The 21,699-nt window shown below is 38.5% G+C and overlaps 1 protein-coding gene across 6 annotated transcripts in view; it reads left to right on the forward strand.

Moving 5' to 3' along the window:
- Positions 1 to 21,699, forward strand: part of Kat6b (lysine acetyltransferase 6B) — a 173,897-nt gene that overhangs the window by 83,397 nt on the left and 68,801 nt on the right. The window contains exon 2 of one of the 6 annotated variants that reach the window (XM_090346611.1): positions 21,467 to 21,566. The exons of the other annotated variants lie outside the window; for them this stretch is intronic. Within the exon in view, the coding sequence (XP_090202737.1) occupies positions 21,561 to 21,566 (6 nt within the window). The 5' untranslated portion in view covers positions 21,467 to 21,560. The remainder of the gene's footprint in view (positions 1 to 21,466; positions 21,567 to 21,699) is intronic. 6 annotated transcript variants of the gene reach the window in all.

The raw sequence follows: 21,699 nt of genomic DNA on the forward strand, positions 1-21,699 counted from the left end.
ATCATCCTCTCTGTTAAACACTGCCATTTCCAAGAAGATAATTTTCTAGTCAGATCTAGGATTAGTTTTAGTCTTTTTTTTTTTGTAATAACATTGCTTTTCCATAATCTTCACAGACACTGGTAATCACTGTGGTTGGCAGAAAATAAAGCATTCTGTGAAACCTAAACCTGAAATTGAGTCACTTTTATTACTTGAATTTTCTACACAGGAAAACATAGGTTCTGTTAGGCGAGTATTTGTTATAAGAATAGATGATTAGGTGACAGAAACTGTACAGGTTGAGGTATAGAAAGATAATCTGCACTGGATTATTTACTTCTTCTTTTTAATGCTTTCAAAATTCCCTATCACTAACTCTTATAATACTTATTACCGTGTCGTTATTAACTCATTAACTTTTAGACATCATACTATTTGATAAACTTGGGATTCTTTAATATAGTATCTGATATACAAAATTTATTCCTGAAAGAATGTACTCTCTGCCCTTTATGTGCTGGATATAGAGAGTGCTTGAGTCACAGCAGTAGGTAGAACAGGTGGAAGGCAAGGGAGGTAGCAAGCAAACAAGCACATAGATATCATGCAATTTCCATACACACAAAACATGGCATGCAGTCCCAATGCACATACCAGTGGATGTCATGTGGTGTACTAATTTGTATACTGTGAATAGCCAATAACCCGTTGAATTTAACTTAGAGATTTCAGAGTCATGAAAAAAGATAAGGTCAGGGTCTATTATTAAAACCAAAAACTACTGTATCTATATTGCCAACTAGGAAGTATGGAAGGTACCTATTGTGTGTATCTGTTTATTTTTGTAGTACTAGCTATTAAACACAAGAACCTGATATGGAAGGCAAGTATTCTTCTACTAAACTATACTCCCAGGCCTCCTGACTGATTTGTGTGTGTATGCCTTTAATTGAGGGTGTAGAATGACCTTCCACTCCTATGCTTCCATCACCTGAGTGCTGAGATTACAGGCTATGGCCACCATACCTAGTGCACTAACTGGTTTTCAGTAACCTTATCTAGGTCCTTTCTTAGGTGTATGCATCGAGTACACCTTCCAATGTGTCCATCTAGCCATGCGCACCTATCTTTTGAGACCCAACCTGAATACCATATTGTTCCTTCTTGTAAATTATAACTCCTTTAGGGCACCCAATACCATGTTTGTGAAATCCTAGAGCCTGCTCTCCATCATGTCACCTGGAGGCATGGGACAGAGGTTTGTTTAATGTGCCATATATCAGAGACTTTTGTCTTTGCTCCATTGCTTTATTGTGGGACACTTATTCTTTTCAGATTAGGAGAATTAAACACAATAATGAAGCAAAAGTTAAGCATGTCATAAATGCAAGATAGTTCCTGACAATACCCTGTCCCTATAGAGTACAGAGTCTTACCAAGTACACCAGTGTTCTAGGTTTGTCCTAGATGCTAATGTAATGAGTAGTTCTCTACCCATTAGTGTCTTAGGTACTTAAAAAGACCTTTTTCAGGCTTCTGTACTTATTTCATCCTCAAGCTGCACATAAAGAAAGACTACTAGTGGTGGCTCAAACTTGTAATCTTTGCTGCTCATGAACCTGAGATCTGAGGATCATGGTTCAAAGCCAGCTTGGGCAGGAAAGTTGGTGAGACTTATCTCCAATTAATCACCAAAAAGCTGAAAGTAGAAGCTGTGGCTCAAGTAAGTGGCAGAGCATTAGTCTTAAGCAAAAGAATCTCAGAAAGAGTGGCTGGGAGTTTGGCCTAGTGGTAGAGTGCTTGCCTAGCATGCATGAAGACCCGGGTTCAATTCCTCAGTACCATATATATAGAAAAAAATAATAAAACTGGATGTGGCTCAAGTTGTAGTGCTCTAGCCTTTCTCAAGGACAGTGCTTAGGCCCTGAGCTCAAGCCCAAGACTGACCAAAAAAAAAAAAAAAAGAATTTGGGCCAAGAGTTTGGCCTAGTGGTAGAGTGCTTGTCTAGCATGCACAAAGACCCAGGTTCAATTCCTCAGTACCATATACATAGAAAAAGCTGGAAGTGGTTCTGTGGCTCCAGTGGCAGAGTGCTAGCCTTGAGAAAAGCCCAAGGACAGTGCTAAGGCCCTGAGTTCAAGCCCCACAACTAGCAAAAAAAAAAAAAACCCATGTATCTCAGAAAGAGTGGCCATGTCCAACACACACACACACACACACACACACACACACACACACACACACACACACACACACACGGTGCTGTTGATCTAGGAAGTCATATTTAACAACTTGCAGGGGTCTGAGCTTCAAGAAATCTGAATGTGGTGGTCAGTGCTCAGTAGGAAGTACCTCTGCTTGGCCAACTAGAGCCTACTTTAAGAAACCTTTCTTTGGTTCTGATCGACTTGACGGGAAACATGAAACACCCCCCCCCCCAAAAAAAAAAAAAACTTGATCATATCTGATTCAGCAAATAGAATGGTGGGGGGGGTAATTGGGGGAGGGAAGAGGAAGAAGGAAGGGTTATGTGAAACAGAATGGTAAGGTATTTTGGATGACTTTCAAGTAGATAGTATATCATTTCAGTTTAAGTGTGATGAGTGTATGAAGGAAGAGAAATAAAAAAATAATTTAGTGAAATCTATTGTAGAAAAAATAAACATGTTTTCAATTATCTTGTCACTAAGAATGGTTTCAAGTGCTGGTTTAATAGCTGATGGAAAGCCTGTTTTTTTAGACTGAACCTTAAAATTCTTAGTTTAGTTATGTCATTTGACATGACTTCTTGGAAAAAGAAATCTGTAGTTTCATTAAATAGTTGTTGAAACTTTAGAGATTTTTATGGGCTTAAAAATTTAAAACATCAAGTTAGTATTTATTGCCTTGACATTGGGCCATTCTATACACATTTTTTAGTTCCTAGACAATAGTAAAATAACCTTGGATTAATGTCTCTTCAGATGACTTTGATAAGTACAAGATGTAAATTAAGCTTTTAGCCAAGAACCTTTGTTTTCCCTGCTGAATATTTTTCACTTTGGTAATGTTGTACAACTTAAGAGAGCCCAAACTACTCAAACTGTTTTATATTTATATAAGTGACATTTTTAGTATTGTCCGGATTTACTTCCTGATTTGAGATCAGGAAGTAAATTTGTAAAGCTTTTGGGCTCTGCCTCAGGAAGTAATGCTATACAACACAAGGTGGTTCTGGTTTGGGTCTCCTTGCTTACATTACTTATTCCATGCCTCTCTGTTTCAGAGAGGTTTTCCCTCTTTATGAATGGAAAAGTAACCATCTTGAACAAAATTAGTTTCGTTGACTTAATGCAGTGAGTTTAGTTCTGTAATCAGAATGTCTTATTTATTTTATGTGCCTGCCTCCCTATCCCTCCCCCCCAAAAAAAAATCCCCAAATATTGTCTGGCTAATGTTTCCAAATGCTCTTGCTTTGAAAACACTCCATTCTATATTATATATGCTCTTGCATGCAGTGAAATCCTGTGATAAATATTTTAAGTATTTTAAAAAAATGAGTGGCGGTATTGTCATTAGTCATGCACTGACAGAGTGCCACCAGTGTATTCATCATCGTGTATAGGACATAGTGCAAGATACAATCGCTACTTACTGGTTTCCTAGTCTAATTATTTGTGAAATAGTCATGTTAAAAAAAAACTCAAGAACTAATCAGTTAGGCAGATTGTTTACAATTATGATTAATAACCTGCTATGGGTAATTAACAGGAAAATAATATGTGGCTCATACTGCATTGTTGGCTTCAGGAGTATATTTGTATCTAAAATAATTCATATGAGAGAAAATATTTTTCTTTTGCCAGTCTTGGAGCTTGAACTCAGGGCCGGCGCACTCTCCCTGTGCTTCTTAAGGTTAGCACTCTACCACTTGAGCCACTGCACCTCTTCTGGCTTTTCCTGTGTATGTGATACCAAGGAATCAGACCTAGGGCTTGCTAGACAAGCATAGGCCATGCTCCCGACCCAAAATAATAATTCTTAATACATCTTAGGCTTAATTTTTACATGTGTATGCATGCACTGGGCACTGTTCTGGGCCCTACCACTTGAACCACAGCTCTACTTCCAGCTTTTTCGTGATTAATTGGAGATAAAATCTCAGGGACTTCCTGTTTGGCTGGCTTAAAACTGCACTCCTCCTATCTCAGTATTGTGTGTATGTAGGCTTATAGGTGTGAGCCACTGGCACCTGACTCTTACCTGTATTTTAGTCTAGTCAAGAAGTTTACCAAGCAAAAGTTGATGTTTTCCATTCTTTATGGTAATATTATTTAGGTCTTAATGTTTGCTTATAACCCGTATATGTCATGTTGTAAATGGAGATTCTAGGCTTTTCTTTGTGTGTAGTTTACTATTGTTCTCAAAAGATTTTCAGTCTCAAGTTTCTTTCATTTCTCCTCTCTTTCTCCTCTCTGTCCTTCCCTCCCTCCCTTTTCCCCTCTCTGCTCCTTTTTCTCTCCCTCCCCTCTCTTTCCTTCTTACAGTAGGCTTTAGCAATGCCAGACTCTCAGACTGAGTTTTCTTTAAAGGCAATTGTAAAGCAATCTGAATGCAGAATTCATCTAGATTATAATTTCTTCCCCAGTCTTGTACATTTTTTCACTATTAACCAAGTCTTTTTAAAAAAATCCAGCTGAGTATCCATAGAGACTGCAACTCTAGGACAAAAATGGGTTGAGAACAAACTCAATTAAGCACAGAACTGAACAGGTAGAAGCTGAAATGTCCTGGACAGTAGCTTTTTAGGCACTAACATTGGGCATTTTGTGGGCAGAACGGGGCAGAACTCCAGTCTGAAAAGACAATTATGTGGTGGTCAGTTAAGGATGATTTGCTTTCTTACTTGAAGCATTGCCATCTCTTCCTCAAGACCCCTTTCTTTTTTCTTTTCTTTCTTTCCTTTTGTGTTGTTGTTGTTGTTGTTGGTGGTGGTGGTGGTGGTGGTGGTGGTGGTGGTGGTGGTGGTGGTGGTCATGGTCATGGGCGCTGTCCCTGAGCTCTTCAGCTCAAGGCTACTACCCTACTCGTGAGCCACAGAACCACTTTCAGTTTTCTAGTGGTTAATTGGAGAGAAGACTCTCATGTTCTTTAGTGCTTGGGCTGGCTTTAAACTGTGATCCTCATATCCCAGCCTCTTGAGTAGCTAAGATTACAGTTGTGAGCCACCATCTGGCCTTTCTTTTCCAGTTTCCACCTATGTATATTTCATGCCACTGTCCCCTAGCCACTTATGTCCATTGCCTTTACCAATGTCATTTGATTAGGAGTGAAATCTCTATTTGTACTCTATTTTATGGTTTGCACCAGAACTTACCTTCTTATAAAAAAGCCCTATGGATAAATTCCACCCATCTTTTAAACTTCTTGATAATGTAATTTCAAGCCATGTGCTGGTGTCTCATACCTACATAGCACTCTTACCTCTAATGAACCAGCAACAATTGGAACTTGAGATGTGGCTCACGTGGTAGAATGCCAACCGTGAGCAAAAATGCTGATCAAAAGCCAGAGGTCTTACGTTCCAGCATCTAAATAAACCTTCAAAGCCCTGATTTTCATGTCAGATATACAGGCCTCATATGTAACAAATGTTCATATATTTTGTTAGCTATATGAATTTAAGAAAAATAGAATAATTCTTGGTATTTGTAGTTTTCAAGAGGAGTAGAGAAATGGGCCCTTTGAAACATAACTTGTCATGGAAATGGTAGAGGAGCCAAATTCTTGGCTAGAGTGGGTAAAGTTAGGAGTCTGTGCCCTTTGTTCCTGTACTACACTGAGTCGGTGACCTTTCAGAAACTTCTGATAACAAGTTCTGAAAACTTACATGAGATACAAATTTTTTGTTAACCAAATGAAATGGGAAACTGAAAGATAATTCTTAGATGCTAAATGAGAAGCCTTGGGAAGGCCTCACTAGACGGAGAGAAAATGACAGTAGTGTGTGCTACCCATGAGAAAACTATCCCCTTATTATACTGTGAAGCCTTTTGTTTGATTCACCTGAATGAGAATGGTTTATTTACCCTCATCTCGTTGCTGCGTGGCATCAGGGAGCTCTCTTTTAAGACGGGCTGTCCATCTGCTCTCCTCCAGGAGCTCCTGGATCTGAGCCACTGCCACTTGGCTGCTGGCTTCCAAAGAGCCTGAATCAGTGAGTTGCTCACATCAGGGAGAACAAACAGGCTCTTCTCCTTAAAGTGTCTGTAATTATATGACCATAATTAGAAATAAAACCTTCTTTATATGATTTGCAGCTCATGAGAAAAGACTTTTGCTTACCCACCATTTTTCCCTGTTGTTTCACATGTAGATCAGGAAGCTGGTCACTTGGCCTAATCATCCACCATTGAATAAAGAAGGGGAAGCCTCATTTTCCCCATGCCCCAAGTTTGTTGTGTGACCTTGGGCTAACCTCTTACCCTTCAAAGCTTTAGGTTTGTAATGCCATACAGTGGGGGTTAGGCCAGCCCCATAGGAAGCGGTACTTGTAAAGACCTTGTAATACCATACCAGCCAATTTTGTTCTGGCCAAAAACAGATAACCTAGAAAACAGCTCATCAGTAAAGATTCTCAGTTTTGGCACTCCTTGTTAAGGTTCTAGTTTATTGTTTGGGGTTTTTTGTTTTTTTGTTTTTTTTTTTTCAATGTTAAATAGATGTAGACCACCACTGTTGAATTTCGCCTTATGGTTTGAGCAAGTGTTGATTAATTCATGAGCCCCAACTGCAAAGTAGATGTTCAGTATTGATTAGACACACGCCTCTGGTTGTGTGTTGTTAAAAGGACTCACTTGTGAAATACTCCTAAAGTTAAATCAATAAGCTGGTAAACTTGTTTTTCCCCCCCATAAATGTTTATCTTTTATCTCCTTTGCTGAATGAGAAAGGCTATTAGGAATTTCTGTGATCCGGGCTACTAAGAAAACTAGCTGTGTCTTTGAAACAATTGCTTATATATGTTAACCATTCTAGGTGAATATATATAAATTATTCATTATGTATGTCTTAGCTGAGGATAACATTGGCTTAACGGAGGGAATAACTGTTTTCTTTGGAAAAATCATCTTTATTTTCATGACATAAGTAGAGAGCTTTGGTCAGTATCTGCCTAAATACTATTTAAAAAATCAAGAGCTTAGAAACATAATCACAATCACAGTGAAAGAGTTTTAAAATATCTACAATCTCTGATAGTCATGGCCTGTTAATTGCTAAGCAATTAGCTCTCCTGGCAGAGTAAGTCACTAGGAAGTTTTCTGCAACATTTTTCCCTTGACCTTACTGAATTTAGCATATTTTTTGTCTGAATTCTTAACGCCTTCACATACTGACTTAACCAGAATAATAGCAGTCTTTATGAAATCAAGAAATACTCCTAGTCTCATATGTTTAAGGCATATCTGTCCCAATTTCTAGAATGGCTATGTGGATTTCCTGAACATGCCAATCCCTTCCTTAAATATTTGCAGAGCTTCTCATTTCCTTTGCACTTGCTCTCATGGCTCGCCCCCGCGGTGAGGCAGTCACCAGCACATTCTGCATGATCTCATTTTCCTGCTGCTCAGACCCCCTGCCTTCTCTCTCCACTCAGTTCCTCTGGTAGCATCTTCTCAATGACTCACAGCATTAGTCTTTAAAGCTCTCTCCCAAGTATCTTCATTTTCTTAAGATGCTCTTCTCAACAAACTGTCTTCTTCCTGTGTTCCAAATAACTCCTGAAAGTCCATCTTCCTTAAATGTCTTACTGAATTTAGTGAATTGGTCATGGTCTCTACACCCCTTCATCATCTCTTTCTTAATATTCACTCCAATTATGAACTCACCCCAGCTTCCTACTTCCAAAATGCTCCTTACCCTTGGCTTTTGTAATGAGTGTCCTGTCCTTGTTCTGGCTATGGTTGCTAATTTAGAGATTGTCACTGAGGTGAAGAAAATAGTTTTTCAACTCAAATGTCTGAGTTGGAATCTGAGCTCTGTGGCTTTTAGCTGTGCTCCTGGAGCCCATTGTTTAACCTTTCTATACTGCGTTACTCTCTTTAGTAAGTAAGCCTGGAACAGGGCAACATCTGGTTGTTCAAATAATTTAAGCAATTAACGCAGTATCTGGTAAGCATGTAGTCAACAATAAACAGTAAACACTCATTCTCCTGTCTCAACCTCTTGAGTGCTAGGATGACAGTTGTGCACCTCCATCCATCCCCAGTTAAATATCTTTTTTTTTTTTTTTAAAGAAAGTGAAACAATACTTTGATGTTATTGTTGTTGTTTTGGCCAGTCCTGGGCCTTGAGCTCAGGGCCTAAGCACCGTGCTTGGGCTTTCTCAAGGCTAGAACTCTACCACTTGAGCCACAGTATCACTTCTGGCTTTTTTGTATGTGTTGTATGGAGGAATCAAACTCAGGTCTTCATGCATGCTAGGTGAACACTCTACCACTATCCGATACTCCCAGCCCCAAATAGTACACATTTTAAGATGTAAACATTCTGAACAAAATCCTGGCCAGAGACTCTAGGGTGTAGACATAGTGTGGAACCAGTATATTAGCACTACATTAGTGCTGCTTGCCATCTAGCACTAGAATGCCCTATGTATGTGTAAACACTCACTGCATGGTTTTGAATGACGCAGATGAGGGTGATAGATTATCCTTGAACATGTCTTAAAGTCAGGCACTTAACCATTCAATTTTAAGTAAGTGAAGGAAAAAAATTTTTTCCTGTGTTTTCATTAGTGCATGTTAAAATGTATACTTACCTTCTTGTTATCCTTTCTTGTCTTATCTCCGTCATTTTGTTTTAAAGGAGTAGGATGAAGAACACCTTAAAAATAACTGTAGAATGAGACTTCTGATAATAATGCTCTGGAAATTCAGTATATTTTTGGCATTGTTTAGCATGAGCATGGTTTATTACTTTATTTTTTAGTTTCATTGCTTGTAAATATTTTGTTTAAAATTTTATAAACATGTTGGTTAATCTCAGACTGGCTGATTAATTATTAAAATATGACGTTAACAGGCTTATGATGATTGTATTTGAACTGGAGAACTGTATGTGAACTGGAAAACTAGGGTATTACTTTCTTAAGGTTTTATGTATTGGGCTGAGCACTAGTGTCTCACACCTGTAATCTAATAACTGAGGAGGCTGAGATCTGGGGATAGCAGTTGGAAGCCAGCCCTGAGCAAAAAGTCCACGAGACTCTTACCTCTAACTACCAAGAAGCCAGAAGTGGAGCTGTGGCTTTAATGGTAAAACATTAGCTTTGAGAAAAGTGGGGGCCGGGGAGGGACTTGGGACAGTACCTAGGCCCTGTATTCAAGGCCTAGGTTGGGTGCCTTCCCCCCCCACCACCAAAAAAAGAAAAGGTTTTGTAGAGTGTATTAATTGGACAAAAGGATTTCATTTGATATTTCCATAAATGTGTATAGTGCACTCTGATCAAATTTGCCTCTTTGGTTGCCATTGCTTATTCCTTTCTCCCCCCTCTGCATTTGAGAGAGATTCAAAAGATGATTTCCAGTTCCTTTTGTTTTTTGGCAGATTACTTCCAATTAATCACTCCTGATATATTAGGGATATATTCGTGAAATGCTTACTTAGAAAACAAATGATTTTAGGTATAAAATAATCTTAATTTTTTTATGGGGGGGGCAGTCCTGGGGCTTACACTCAGGACTTGTACACTGTCCCTGGGCATTTTCAAGGTTAGCATTCTACCACTTGAGCCACAATACCACTTCTGGTTTTTTCTGTGTGTGTGGTTCGGAGGAATCAAGCTCGTCTTTGTGCATGCTAGGCAAGTACTCTACCACTAGGCCACGTTCCTGACAGATTCCTAATTTTTATAGCAACAATATGTGTGATGTCGGAGGAACCAGAATGCCCAGTGCAGTGTGCATCTCTTATTTTTCTGGTACAATTATTAGTTGCATCTTTGAGGCTTTCACCCTTGGAGGTTTTAAAACTTGCTTGAGGGCCAGGAGTGTGGCCTACTGGTAGTATGCTCTCCTAGCATTCATGAAGCCCTGGGTTCGATTCCCTGGAACCACCTACACAGAAAAAGCTGGCAGTGGTGCTGTGGCTCAGTAGCAGAGTGCTAAACTTGAGCAAAGTGTCCAAGGACAGTGCCCAGGCCCTGAGTTCAAGCTCCAGGACTGGCAAAAAAAATAATAATAAAAAATAAAAACTTGCTTGATTTCTCCTAGTTTCACTTTATTTATGTGATGTAATAACTTCTGTCATCCCATGTTTTATTAATGTTGGATTTATAAAATGAAATTATTAGAGAAATTGCAAAGGAGGGTGGCATAAGGGGTGACACCAGAGTTTCACTATTTCGTGCTCGTAACTTTCATTTCTCTTCAAGTACAAATTTATTCCTAGTGATACAAATTGCTGTTTTCTTTGGCAACATTAGAAGCAAGTCTATGTAAAATTATGTAATGTCTGAAAAGTTATATTCATGATTAATTGACCTATCCTACAAGGATAGTTGTGTGTATGGAATAAGGAGATTGTTTTTTTATTTGGCAGGGTTTAAGCATCCTGCTCTGATCTGGTTATTCTATAGGGCTTTTTTTTTCTCTGAGAAATGTATGTATAGCTTGATTTCTAAAAAGTGAGAAATATACCTTTCCAAGCCAAATATGCTGAAATTCATTTTGTAACAAGGCTAGTCTTAGAACAACTTCAAAAGCAGTTTGTTCCACTACAGTATATCATACTTTAGTTAACAAATAAGGCCAAGAGGTTAAAAACAACATCATCACCATTTCTATAACCTCCAATATTGTTTCCATTCTTGATTACCCAAGGGTAGATTTTGTGGATTGTCAGATATTAGTTTAAAACTCTTTTCTGACCTTGACCTAAACTTATTTTACAGTACAGTTTAAAAGCAAATATTAAACAGTTGCCTGCTCCAGAGTGAAATGCTGAAAGATGACAGCATCCATTACAGTACATTTGGCTCTTAGTAGCTGCAGATTCTTAATCTGTGATCCCACCATTTGCAGACAGAAAATAGGGGGAAAAGTTGCATCTGGATTGAACACGTACAGTTTTCTTTCCTTGTCATTATTTCACTGAGCAATGGAGCCTAGCAGCTATTTATATTTTATTTAAATTCTATTAGTATTTTAAACGATCTAGAAATGTGTTAAAATATATGGGAGATTGTGCACTGATTATATCATTACTATACCATTTTATATATGGGATTTGTACATATACAGATTTTGATTTTTGCCGTGGGGTCTTAGAACTCATCACCAAGAAATACTAAAGGGTAACTATGTTGTTCTAGTAAACTAGGTAAGTGTTGAGATGCAGTGATGCAGTACAGCCTGACTGTCTCTTCTCACTTACACAGTGGTGATAATACTATCTGCCTCCTGACATTTTAATTGTTAATTAAATGCTTTTTAAATGTTTGTTGCTGTTAATCACTGTTAATACTAGCATAATACCTACCACTGAAACTGCTCTCACCAATATCTATTTCTATTATTACATCTCATTCCTCCAGGATTTTAACTCTTTGGTGAGTCCTAAAATGGAAAAACACCCCTCAAAGTTAAATATGAATTCATTGGGGGTTATGTTTTAAGTATCTATATACTTACTACTCATGGGATGCTAGTCAAGTATATCAGTATTACTGAGAAGCTTGTTCTATATGCAGTCTCAGTCCCTATACCAGACCCAGTAAATTGGAATGTGCATTCCCCACCCCCCCCCAGGTGTTTTTGTTTTTCGTTTTTTTGCCAGTCCTGGGCTTGAGCTCAGTCCTTGGACTTTCTCAAGGCTAGAACTCTACCACTTGAGCCACAGCACCATTTCTAGCTTTTTGCTATGCATGTGGTACTGAGGAATTGAACCCGAGTCTTCGTGCATGCTAGGTAAGCACTCTACCACGAGGCCAAACTCCCTGCCCTCCTCCAGGTGTTTTTGTGTATGTGTGTGTGTGTGTGTTGTTGTTGTTTTGTTTTGGGTGAGTCATGGGGCTTGAACCCAGTCTAGGCACTGTCTCTTCAGCTCAGGGCTATTGCCCTACCCTTGAGCCAAGGCCTATTTCCCATTTTCTAGAGGTTAATTGGAGATAAGAGTCTCAGGTCTTTTGTGCCTGGGCTGGCTTTGAACCTTGATCCTCAGATTTCAGCCTCCTGAGTAACTAGGATTATAGGTGTGAGCCACCTTGCCCAGCTTCTCCCAGGTGATTTGTTCTCACTTTAAAGTTGGTCTACATCATGTTTCTCTCAGCCATCCCCTAAGTCATCTTAATAATTTAGAGATGATTGCCAACAGTAGACTGTCAAGAATATTATGTGAGCCAGACCCTTAAAACAGACATGGTGGTTAGTTAGAAAGGAGGAAAAAAGAAAGGAGGGAACTAAGAAAAAGATAATGGCTGATAATACTGATACATTACATCAAAATAAAATTTGTGTTTAAATTAAATGTAAAATAGCTTTTTTTTGTGTAATATTGTGGTTTGAACTTAGGATCTTGTGCTTGCCAGGTAGATGCTCTACTATTTGAACCATATCCCTAGCGCAGTTTTTTAAGTTGCTATTGTGTGCTAGAATGTTCCATTAAAGTGTCCCAACAAGCCTCATTGCATTGTTTTTTTGTGGCAGTCTTAGAATTATACATAGCAGATATCTAATTTCCTCTCTCTGTATTATCTGGTGAGTCTATATTGTGAGACATAATTAGCCCCCTTGGAGCAGATTCAACACATGTGCACTCAAAAATATACTTGTATCTTTTTTCTTACTTTCCAACTATGTTCATGAACAACTTTCTCTAGGATTTCCAAACCCCCTCTTAGTGAAGTTGGTCAACAGATTCTTGGCAGCCTTGCTCGCCTGTAGTTAGTCTGTCACTTCTTAGAATATTCTTTTCATAAACGGCATAATTTTTCAGGGTTGTGATTATCTGTTTCTTGGGCGCTGGACTTGGTTTTAATTCCACTTTCAGCTTTTTTGCTCACACCTGGCACTCTACTATCTGAGCATCTTTTTGTTGGTTAATTGAAGAATTTTGCTGATTTTGCTGCTCAGGCTGGTTTCAAACCTCAGTTCTCAGATCTCATCCTCCTGAGTAGTTATAATTACTAAAGGAGCCACTGGCACCGTACAGAACTGTGATTCTTTAGACAGGTTACTGTTAGATGCCTCCCTGAAGACCCAAAAAGTTTTTAGATGTTTACATTTGTTCTAGATACTGTCATTTTAGACCTATTGAATCAAAATTTGTGGGTGTGACTTAGACACTTTTTTATTTTGGGGGGGGGGGTGGTTATGGGGCTTGAACTCTGGCCTGGGCGCTGACCCTGAGCTCTTCAGCTCAAGGCTACTGCCCTACCCCTGGGCCTGGGGGTTGTCTCTGATCTCTTCAGCTCTAGGCTACCACCCTACCCTTGAGCCACAGCCCCACTTCCCATTTTCTTGTGATTACTTAGAGATAAGAGTCTCACAGCTTGCTTTTATTGCCCATTATTGCCCGGTATTGCCCTGCTGGCTTTGAACTGAGGTCCTTAGATCACAGCCGCCTGAGTAGCTAGGATTACAGGTGTGAGCCACCACGCCCGGCTTAGATACTTTTTATTTTTTTTAAGCACTATACATGAGCCTGCTGATATTCAATCTAATTTAAAACCCGTATCTACATAATAATTCTTGCTAAGAGTCCTCCCCCCTCCTTTTTTTTGCCAGTCCTGGGCTTGAGCTCAGGGCCTGAGCACTGTCCTTGGACTTTCTCAAGGCTATCACTTGAGCCTCAGCACCCCTTCCAGCTTTTTTCTATATAAGTGGTACCGAGGAATCGAACCCGGGTCTTGGTGCATGCTAGGCAAGCACTCTACCACTAGGTCAAACTCTAGGCCCAGAGTCCTCCCTTTTCTTTTCCTATTTCCACCTATGTATATGTCTTACCATTGTCCCCTAGCCACCTATGTCCAATGTCAAGGGTGTAATAGCTAGAAACTGACTTCCTATATAATTCTCAGAAGCTGAGGCCACTGGTTTTTCACTGAAAAGAATCTGTTAGTATATTACAATGCCCATTGTAATGGATAAATGATTCTAACAGAAAGTATACATAAGTTATATTAAATAGACATTAAGCCCAATAAGACAAGTACACTATTACTAGTCATCAAATATATGGACATTCCTGCATACTGTAGGTTGACTAAAAGGACACATGAAAATGTAAAAAGTTATGAGCAATAAGAAAACACTATGACTGTTTCTTATAAACTTAGCCATGTAACCCTGTAATTCCACTCGGGATTTTTACCCAACAATGAAAACATACACAAATGATTTACACAAACATAAACTTCCTTAAAACATAGCCCTAAACATAAGTAGTTCAATGTCAAAAGGCAAACAAATAAACAAATGCAGATATATTAGATATAATGATATTTACTATGTGGTGTTAAAAGGACCGAGTTAGCTTGGAACTGGTGGCTCATTCCAGTAGTCTTAGCTGCTCAGGATTGTAGGTCATACCCAGCCCATGCAGGAAAATCAGTTAAGAATCTTAGTTCCCTTCAGATGAATAGATACCAAAAAAATGTGATATATTCAATGAAATTCTACATAGCCAACAGACAAGATAAAATAATGGCATTCCCTGGGAGGTGGATAAAATTAGAGCAAATCATGTTGAGTGAGATTAAGTGAAGACCAAAGAAACAAAAAGCTGGTCTCCTTGATATGTGGATCCAAACAGTACAAGAGCCAATAACTCAGTACTTGGGTACCCAAGGTTATGGACATGATCTTGGAGATATAACTACATAGACATAAAAATCTATGATGGGCTGTATAATCTACGGACATAATGTTTTATTACATATATTAATATGTATCTATGACATACAAACCTTCAGTTTAATTTTAATTATGTTCTAAAATCTATGTGCCAGTGATTGTATATAGAGATTCCCTTCTTGAATTCTTGTTTTTTTTAATATGACACTTGAAATATGATATAAAAATCAATGTAAATAAAATCTTTAAAAAAAAAAAAAGAATCTTAGTTCCAAGTAATCACCAGGAAAAAAGAAGAAGGCCCAAAGTAGCAAAGCCTTAGGCAAAAAGCTCAGCGACAGCGCCCCTGTCCCGAGATGAGCCCCTCAAGGCCAGCAAAAGAAGGGGGAAGGATAAAGAACTGAGCTATTCACACACAAAACAACATGGATGAATCTCCAAAATGTATTGAACATAAGGAAGTCACAGGAAATTTTAGAACATATAAAACTAATGTTAGTTTTATATCTAGAAAACAGACAAGTAATTCTCTGGCACTGCAAATAGACACATTTTGGCAGTAATAAAAGGGCTCTACATCTTAATTCTGATTGTTATATCAAAATATGAATTTGTCCAAATTCAAAGCATATTTTATTGTATGTAAATTACATGCTAGTGTTGTCACACTTAAGTATTTTTTCCTCAATGTAAATTTTTAGAAATGAAATTTATTTTCATGAAGGGAATTGTTTGCTCTCCTAATTTTTTTCTTGTATGTGTTGGATTTTGATTTCAAAATTATGTTGGTCTCAAAAATTGAGACGTATTTCTTCTGTTAAGTCATATAAATTTGGTATTACATTCTTAAATCTTTCAAAGATTTTACTACTGTCATATTGATCTGGAACTCTTAATAGGGAAGTTTCAAATAATGGATCATTTTCTTTAGAGCTTAAGGATATTAATATTTTTATTGCTTAGTATTTTGTTAATTTCATCTGCCAGCAAAATCATGTCTCATTTACATTCTCTAATGTATTGAGATAAAGTTGCTTATAATATTTTCCTTTATTTGAATGATTCCAGGATTGTCGTAATTTCTTTCTAATATTGGCCATTTGCATTTTTTCATTTTTCTTGATAAGTCTAGGTATTAATGATAGTTAAACATAAACCCAACATTTCATTCCAGCAGTTGTACTGTCAAGCATTTAAACAGAGAGGTAAAAACACAACCTCCCCTCCTCAATAGCCATATAAAAATGCTTCTAGCAGGGGCCCGGAGTTTGGCCCAGTGGTAGAGTGCCTGCCTACAGTGCACGAAGACCCGGATTAGATCCTTGGTACCACATACATAGAAAGAGCCAGAAGTGGTGCTGTGGCTCAGGGTAGAACACTAGCCTTGAGGAAAGCCCAAGGACTGTTCTCAGGCCCTGAGCTCAAGCCCACGACAGACCTCCCCCCCCCCCAAAAAAAGTGCTTATCGCAGTTTCATTCATTTTAGCTAGCCAGAGAAAGTAAATAATTTTAATATATTTTAAATGCTCAGTCATGATAATTATTGACCTATACAATATACATGGATCTTGGAAACATAAAAAAAGTGAAAAACACTCTCTCTATTAAAAAAAAAAAAGAGGAACAAAATGTATGCTGCCTGGCCCCATTTATGTGAAGTTCTAAAACAGAACAGGTGAAGTCATGATGGTAGAAATTAGACCACTGGTTGCTTAAGACATGGGGTGGTAAAGATTTGAGAGAAAGGGAGTAAGAGTACTTTTACAAGTTGTGGACTATTTTGTATTGTAATAGTATGGATTACAAATATATAGCATTTTATATGTTGTTCAATCTGTCCTAGGACCACTGAACGGTAGCACTGAAAAGAGTTAAAATGTTAAGTGTTGTTATATATGTTTTACTGTGACTAAAAAACAAATGTGAAAAGTGGGCAGACATGTATTTCCCATAACTATGTGCTATTATTTTATTATTTACTTACCATTACTGTCCCCAAATATATACATCTATGATCATATTAGTTCATTCAGCTCCCACTTGCTTGATGTGATGCTGTGGCCCATGGAGAAGACTCTGAAGTAACTTTTTTGTTTTTGGTTGATTGTGAGGTTTGAACTCAGGGTCTAGGCTTTGTCCCTGAGCTCTTTCACTCAAGGCTATCACTTTGAGTCACATCATCCCTTATGTTTTTGAGTGGTTAACTGGAGAAAAGAATCTCACAGGCTGGGAATGTGGCTTAGTAATAGAGTGCTTGCCTAGCATGCATGAAGCCTAGGTTCAATTTCTTGGTACATAAACAAAATTAAAAATACTGTTTAAAAAAAAAAAGTGTCACAGACGTTACTGCCAGTCTGCTTCAAACTGTAATCCTCAAATCTCAGCCTCTTTAAGTAGCTAGGATTACAGGAGTGAGCCATCTGCATCCAGCTGAGATGACTTTATTGGAAGGACCGGAGGGCACAAGGGCATACCTGGCCAATAGCCAGGTGGATCTAGAACTTCTGCTCAGAAGCCTAAGAAACCATGAATCTTCTACACATATGAAAAGCTAGGTTGGAGCGCTTGACATGTAGGTAGTAATTAAGCAATCCTCTTGTGTTCCTGCTTATGGTTACTATAATTGAAATGGTCAGAGGGAAACAAAGGCAAAAAGAGTCACAGGCATAGAAATTCTGCACACCAGATGGTTTGTATGCCTACAGGGCAATTGAGAATTAAGTGTGGTAATGGAATTATACTACTTTTATTGCTTCTGTGGGGACAAATCCTGAGAGTACCAATTACATTCTGCTTGGTACACTTTGGGTGTTGAGTAAATATCAGTAATGTATTCAGGACTTCATAGTATCTCTAACTGCCATGCAAATCTCTATGATTGCAACAATCATACTGTCACCGCATTGGTGACAGTATTATTAAGAAAATGACTCATGTAGCTTCAACCTTTTAATATCCACCTACCTGGGTCTCATCTTTGTTTTCTGCTTCTCCGTATTAATTGATTGATTTCCTGCTTGTGTTCTCTCTGAGACAGTGTGCACCTCTCTTTGGCAGAACTGGAAAAACAAGAATGTTGAGTTCCCATTGTGCCTAGGCACTGTATTTAGATTAACATGATTTTTGTTTGCTTGGGTTGAAGGGGGGGGTGGAAATGGGACAGGGAGACAGAAGCCAGTGGCCCTTTTCTCTGGTTGATACACAGTTTCACTGGCCAGGAGGTATTGTTGGCCTTTTTTATGTGTTGGTTTCAGGACTTCCCTTTGACCTGTCCACTAAAAATTTGTTTTGTTTTGTTTTGTTTTTAACTGGGTCATGGGGCTTGAACTAGGAGTAGGGTGGGCACTGTCCTTGAGCTCTTCAGCTCAAGGCTACCACCCTGCCTTTGAGCCAAGCCCCCCTTCCTGTTTTCTAGAGGTTAATTGGAGATAAGAGTCTCAGGTCCTTTTGTACACTGGCTGGCTTTGAACCTTGATTCTCATATCTCAGCCTCCTGAGTAGCTAGAATTACAAGCATGAGCCACTGAGCCAGGGTAAAACTGTGTTCTTAATTGGGAAAATTTCCAAGTCATATAAATGGGCTACAACACAATTTCTACTCATCACCCTGTGATTTTTCAAACTTTAGAACCATAATTTTCCCAATTCTTTTTTTTTAATCCCCTCATTTTTTAGGATATAATATCTGTTTATGACTGTGTTTTTATTGTTAAAGAAATGATGCTGTCAAGATTTGGACCTCCTTTAATCAAAGTTCTTCAAATACTGTGGCTCTGAACCACTTTCAGACTTTTTTTGAGCAAAGGAAACACTAAAGATTTATGATACTTGAATATAAGTTGATATGGAAATTGTTTCTCTGAATCTAAACAAATATAGGATTTATATTTCTAATTTTGTGATATGCTTGCCAAAGAGAATAGTTTGTAAATCTCAAACAGACTGACTATTATCATGTGTTGGATTTCCAGCTGTGTTGAATCAAACCTAAATTCCTCTTAAGAATATAAATGTAGGGGTCAGGGAGGGAAATGGGGACAAAAACATGAGAAAGGGTATCAGTGTGTGAGTACCTGGTGAATGTAACTGTAATCCCTCTATACATTACCCTGAAAATAAAAAATTAAAAATTAAACAGTAATAAAAAGAAGGTAAATATAATATCTACAAGTTTTAATGGCAAGGGTAAACTGTCAGATGTAATCTTTAAAAGCCACGTCCCTGTCCAGATAAGAAATTGAAGGCTCTGGAGAGTAATTGTTTCATTGTCCTTTTTTTCAAAAAATGAGGGGAGAGAAGAGTCTGCCTTTTTTTTTTTTTTTTTTTTTTTTTTTTTTGGTGGGTCATGGGCCTTGAACTCTGCCTGGGTGGAATCCCTGAGCTCCTCAGCTCAAGGCTAACCACCCTACCCTTGAGCCAATCCCCACTTTCCATTTTCTAGGAGTTAATTGGAGATAAGAGTCTCAGGTCCTTTAGTGCACGGACTGGCTTTGAACTTGATCTTCAGATCTCAGCCTCCTGAGTAGCTAGGATTACAGGTGTGAGCCACCGCTCCCAGTGAATCTGCCTATTATTAAATGTAGTGGGCATGATTTGTTTCCTTCTACTAGACTCACATTTGTTTAATCAGCATTCTTATAAATGTATACCTGCCTAATTAGAACAGGTTCTAGATTACAGAATACAGCATGAGCATTTCAGTTAACTCCATACAATTAATAAAAGACCCTTCACTTCTCATTCCTCTATGGCTATGGTTTTATTGTTTCATCTTTCTTAAATTGGCTTTCATTGTGGGGATTTTGCAGTAGTGTGTGGTCATTGATATTATTTAGGTTGCTTCTAAAACTATTTCCTTAGAAAAAGGGGGCTTCATTTTGTGAATGTAAGTGTATGTGTATACACTTCAGTTGGATTTTATCATTCCAAAAATACTGAGAACCTTTATCATTGTGACAAAGAAATGAAATGCAACTATCACATTCAAGATCTCCATATATTAACAGTAATAAACTCTTGTTCAATGTACTACAGAAACTGGATCCAGAGTCAGTAAGGGTGATATAGTGCCCCTCACAGAACCTATTACCACAGAGAAGTATAATGAGCAGAGGTGATAGAAAGAACATCTATATAGTGAGAGTAAAATTATGATTAAATTGTTGCCTGTGTAACATCTTATGCTAAGTGTATCTCCAATTATTTTCTGGAACAAATTACCATTCAGTCATGTTGAAATTCATGGTACAATTGCCATAATGAAACAAAAGGATACTTGGGTGTAGGGAAAATGGCACTGGGCATGTTGTAAATTGTTCTCTTCTGTCTTGAAGGGTCTAAGATAGTTGAGGCTCTTCTGGGGGGACTGAGGGGGCTGCACTGACCACCCTTACTGCACATGTGCACAGGAAGGAGATAATCCTCAGGAGAAACTAAGACAATTTAGATCATCACAGTAGAGTTCCTGTGTTTTTGAAAAGCAGTGCTAAGTAAATTACTGTAACAGAAAATCCTGAGTGTGCACGATCTGTATCCTAACTAGGAGTGGGCTGATTTCAATACACATCAGTTGAGTAAGTGGTTAAGTGGCACAAAATGAAGTCTAGCCCTTTATTAGATAAGTGTTAAAATGGAGTGCAGAAGTAGCAAAAAAAAATAGGACTTACTAAGTTACTCTTAAAAACAAGGGTAGGTTTCGATTCCTGTCTCAGGGCTGTCAATTTTGCATGATAATTTATTTCCAGTAATAGCACACAACTTTTTGAAATAATGTCTTTAAACCAGATTGCATAGATCTTATTTTGTTGCTCTCACTGCAGTGTTTCATTATTACTTGGCTACTTATTTTATTTGTCCTTCCACCCTTCCTTCCTTCCTCCCTTCCTTCCTTCCTTCCTTCCTTCCTTCCTTCCTTCCTTCCTTCCTTCCTTCCTCCCTTCCTCCCTTCCTCCCTCCCTCCCTCCCTCCCTCCCTCTCTCCCTCTCTATTTCACAGCCCTGGGGCTTGAACTCAGGATCTGGGCACTGTCCCTGAGCTTTCTTTTGCTCAAAGCTATCACTCTCTTTTGCTCAAGGCTATCACTCTACCCCTTGAGCTGCACAGCGCCATTTCCAGGTTTTGATATTGAGGAATCAAACCCAGGGATTCAGGCATGCTAGGCAAGCACTCTGCCACTAAGTCACATTCCCAGCGTATATAGTTTTCTTGAAGGGAAGGTATCATAACTAGGTACTAGTAACTGGCTAAGGCTATCTTTTATAAAACTTACAGTGAACCTGGTTCTGGTAGTTCATACCTGTAATCTTCACTACTCAGAAAGCTGAGCTTTGAGGATTGTGATTTGAAGCCAGCCCTGGCAGGAAAGTTTGTGAAACTCTTATCTCCAATTAAATACCAAAACACCAGAAATGGAAGCATGATCAAATGGTAGAGCACCAGCCTTTGAACAAGAAAGCTTAGAGGCAAATGCTCAGGCTCTAAGTTCAGGTCCCCCAGTACAGGCACAAAACAAAATAAAAAGGAAAAAAAACAATACATTGACTTTTTTTTTCTGCCCTGGGGTTTTGAACTCAGTGCTTGATGCTTGTTAGGCAGATTTTCTACTGCGTGAGCCACATCACCAGTTGTTTTGCTTCATTATGTGTTTCAGAATAAGAACTAAGTAAGTAAAAAGTATTAACACAGTGATGCCATCCACCCTCTCCTTGGTTGACCTGCCATGTTTGTAACCATCAAGGATATACATGAAAGTAAGTTACTGAAGTCAGTGTTTTGGGACCTGCTGAATTAGAAGAATTCTTTCTAACTGCAAAGCAGTCTGTTCATTTGTTTATTCCTTTATTTAACAGATGTACTCTTAAGGGTAAGGTGTTAGCAACACCT

This window comes from Megascapheus bottae, chromosome 15 (assembly GCF_031878675.1).
Source record: "Megascapheus bottae isolate mThoBot1 chromosome 15, mThoBot2.hap1, whole genome shotgun sequence".
In the NCBI taxonomy this organism is placed as follows: Eukaryota; Metazoa; Chordata; class Mammalia; order Rodentia; family Geomyidae; genus Megascapheus; species Megascapheus bottae.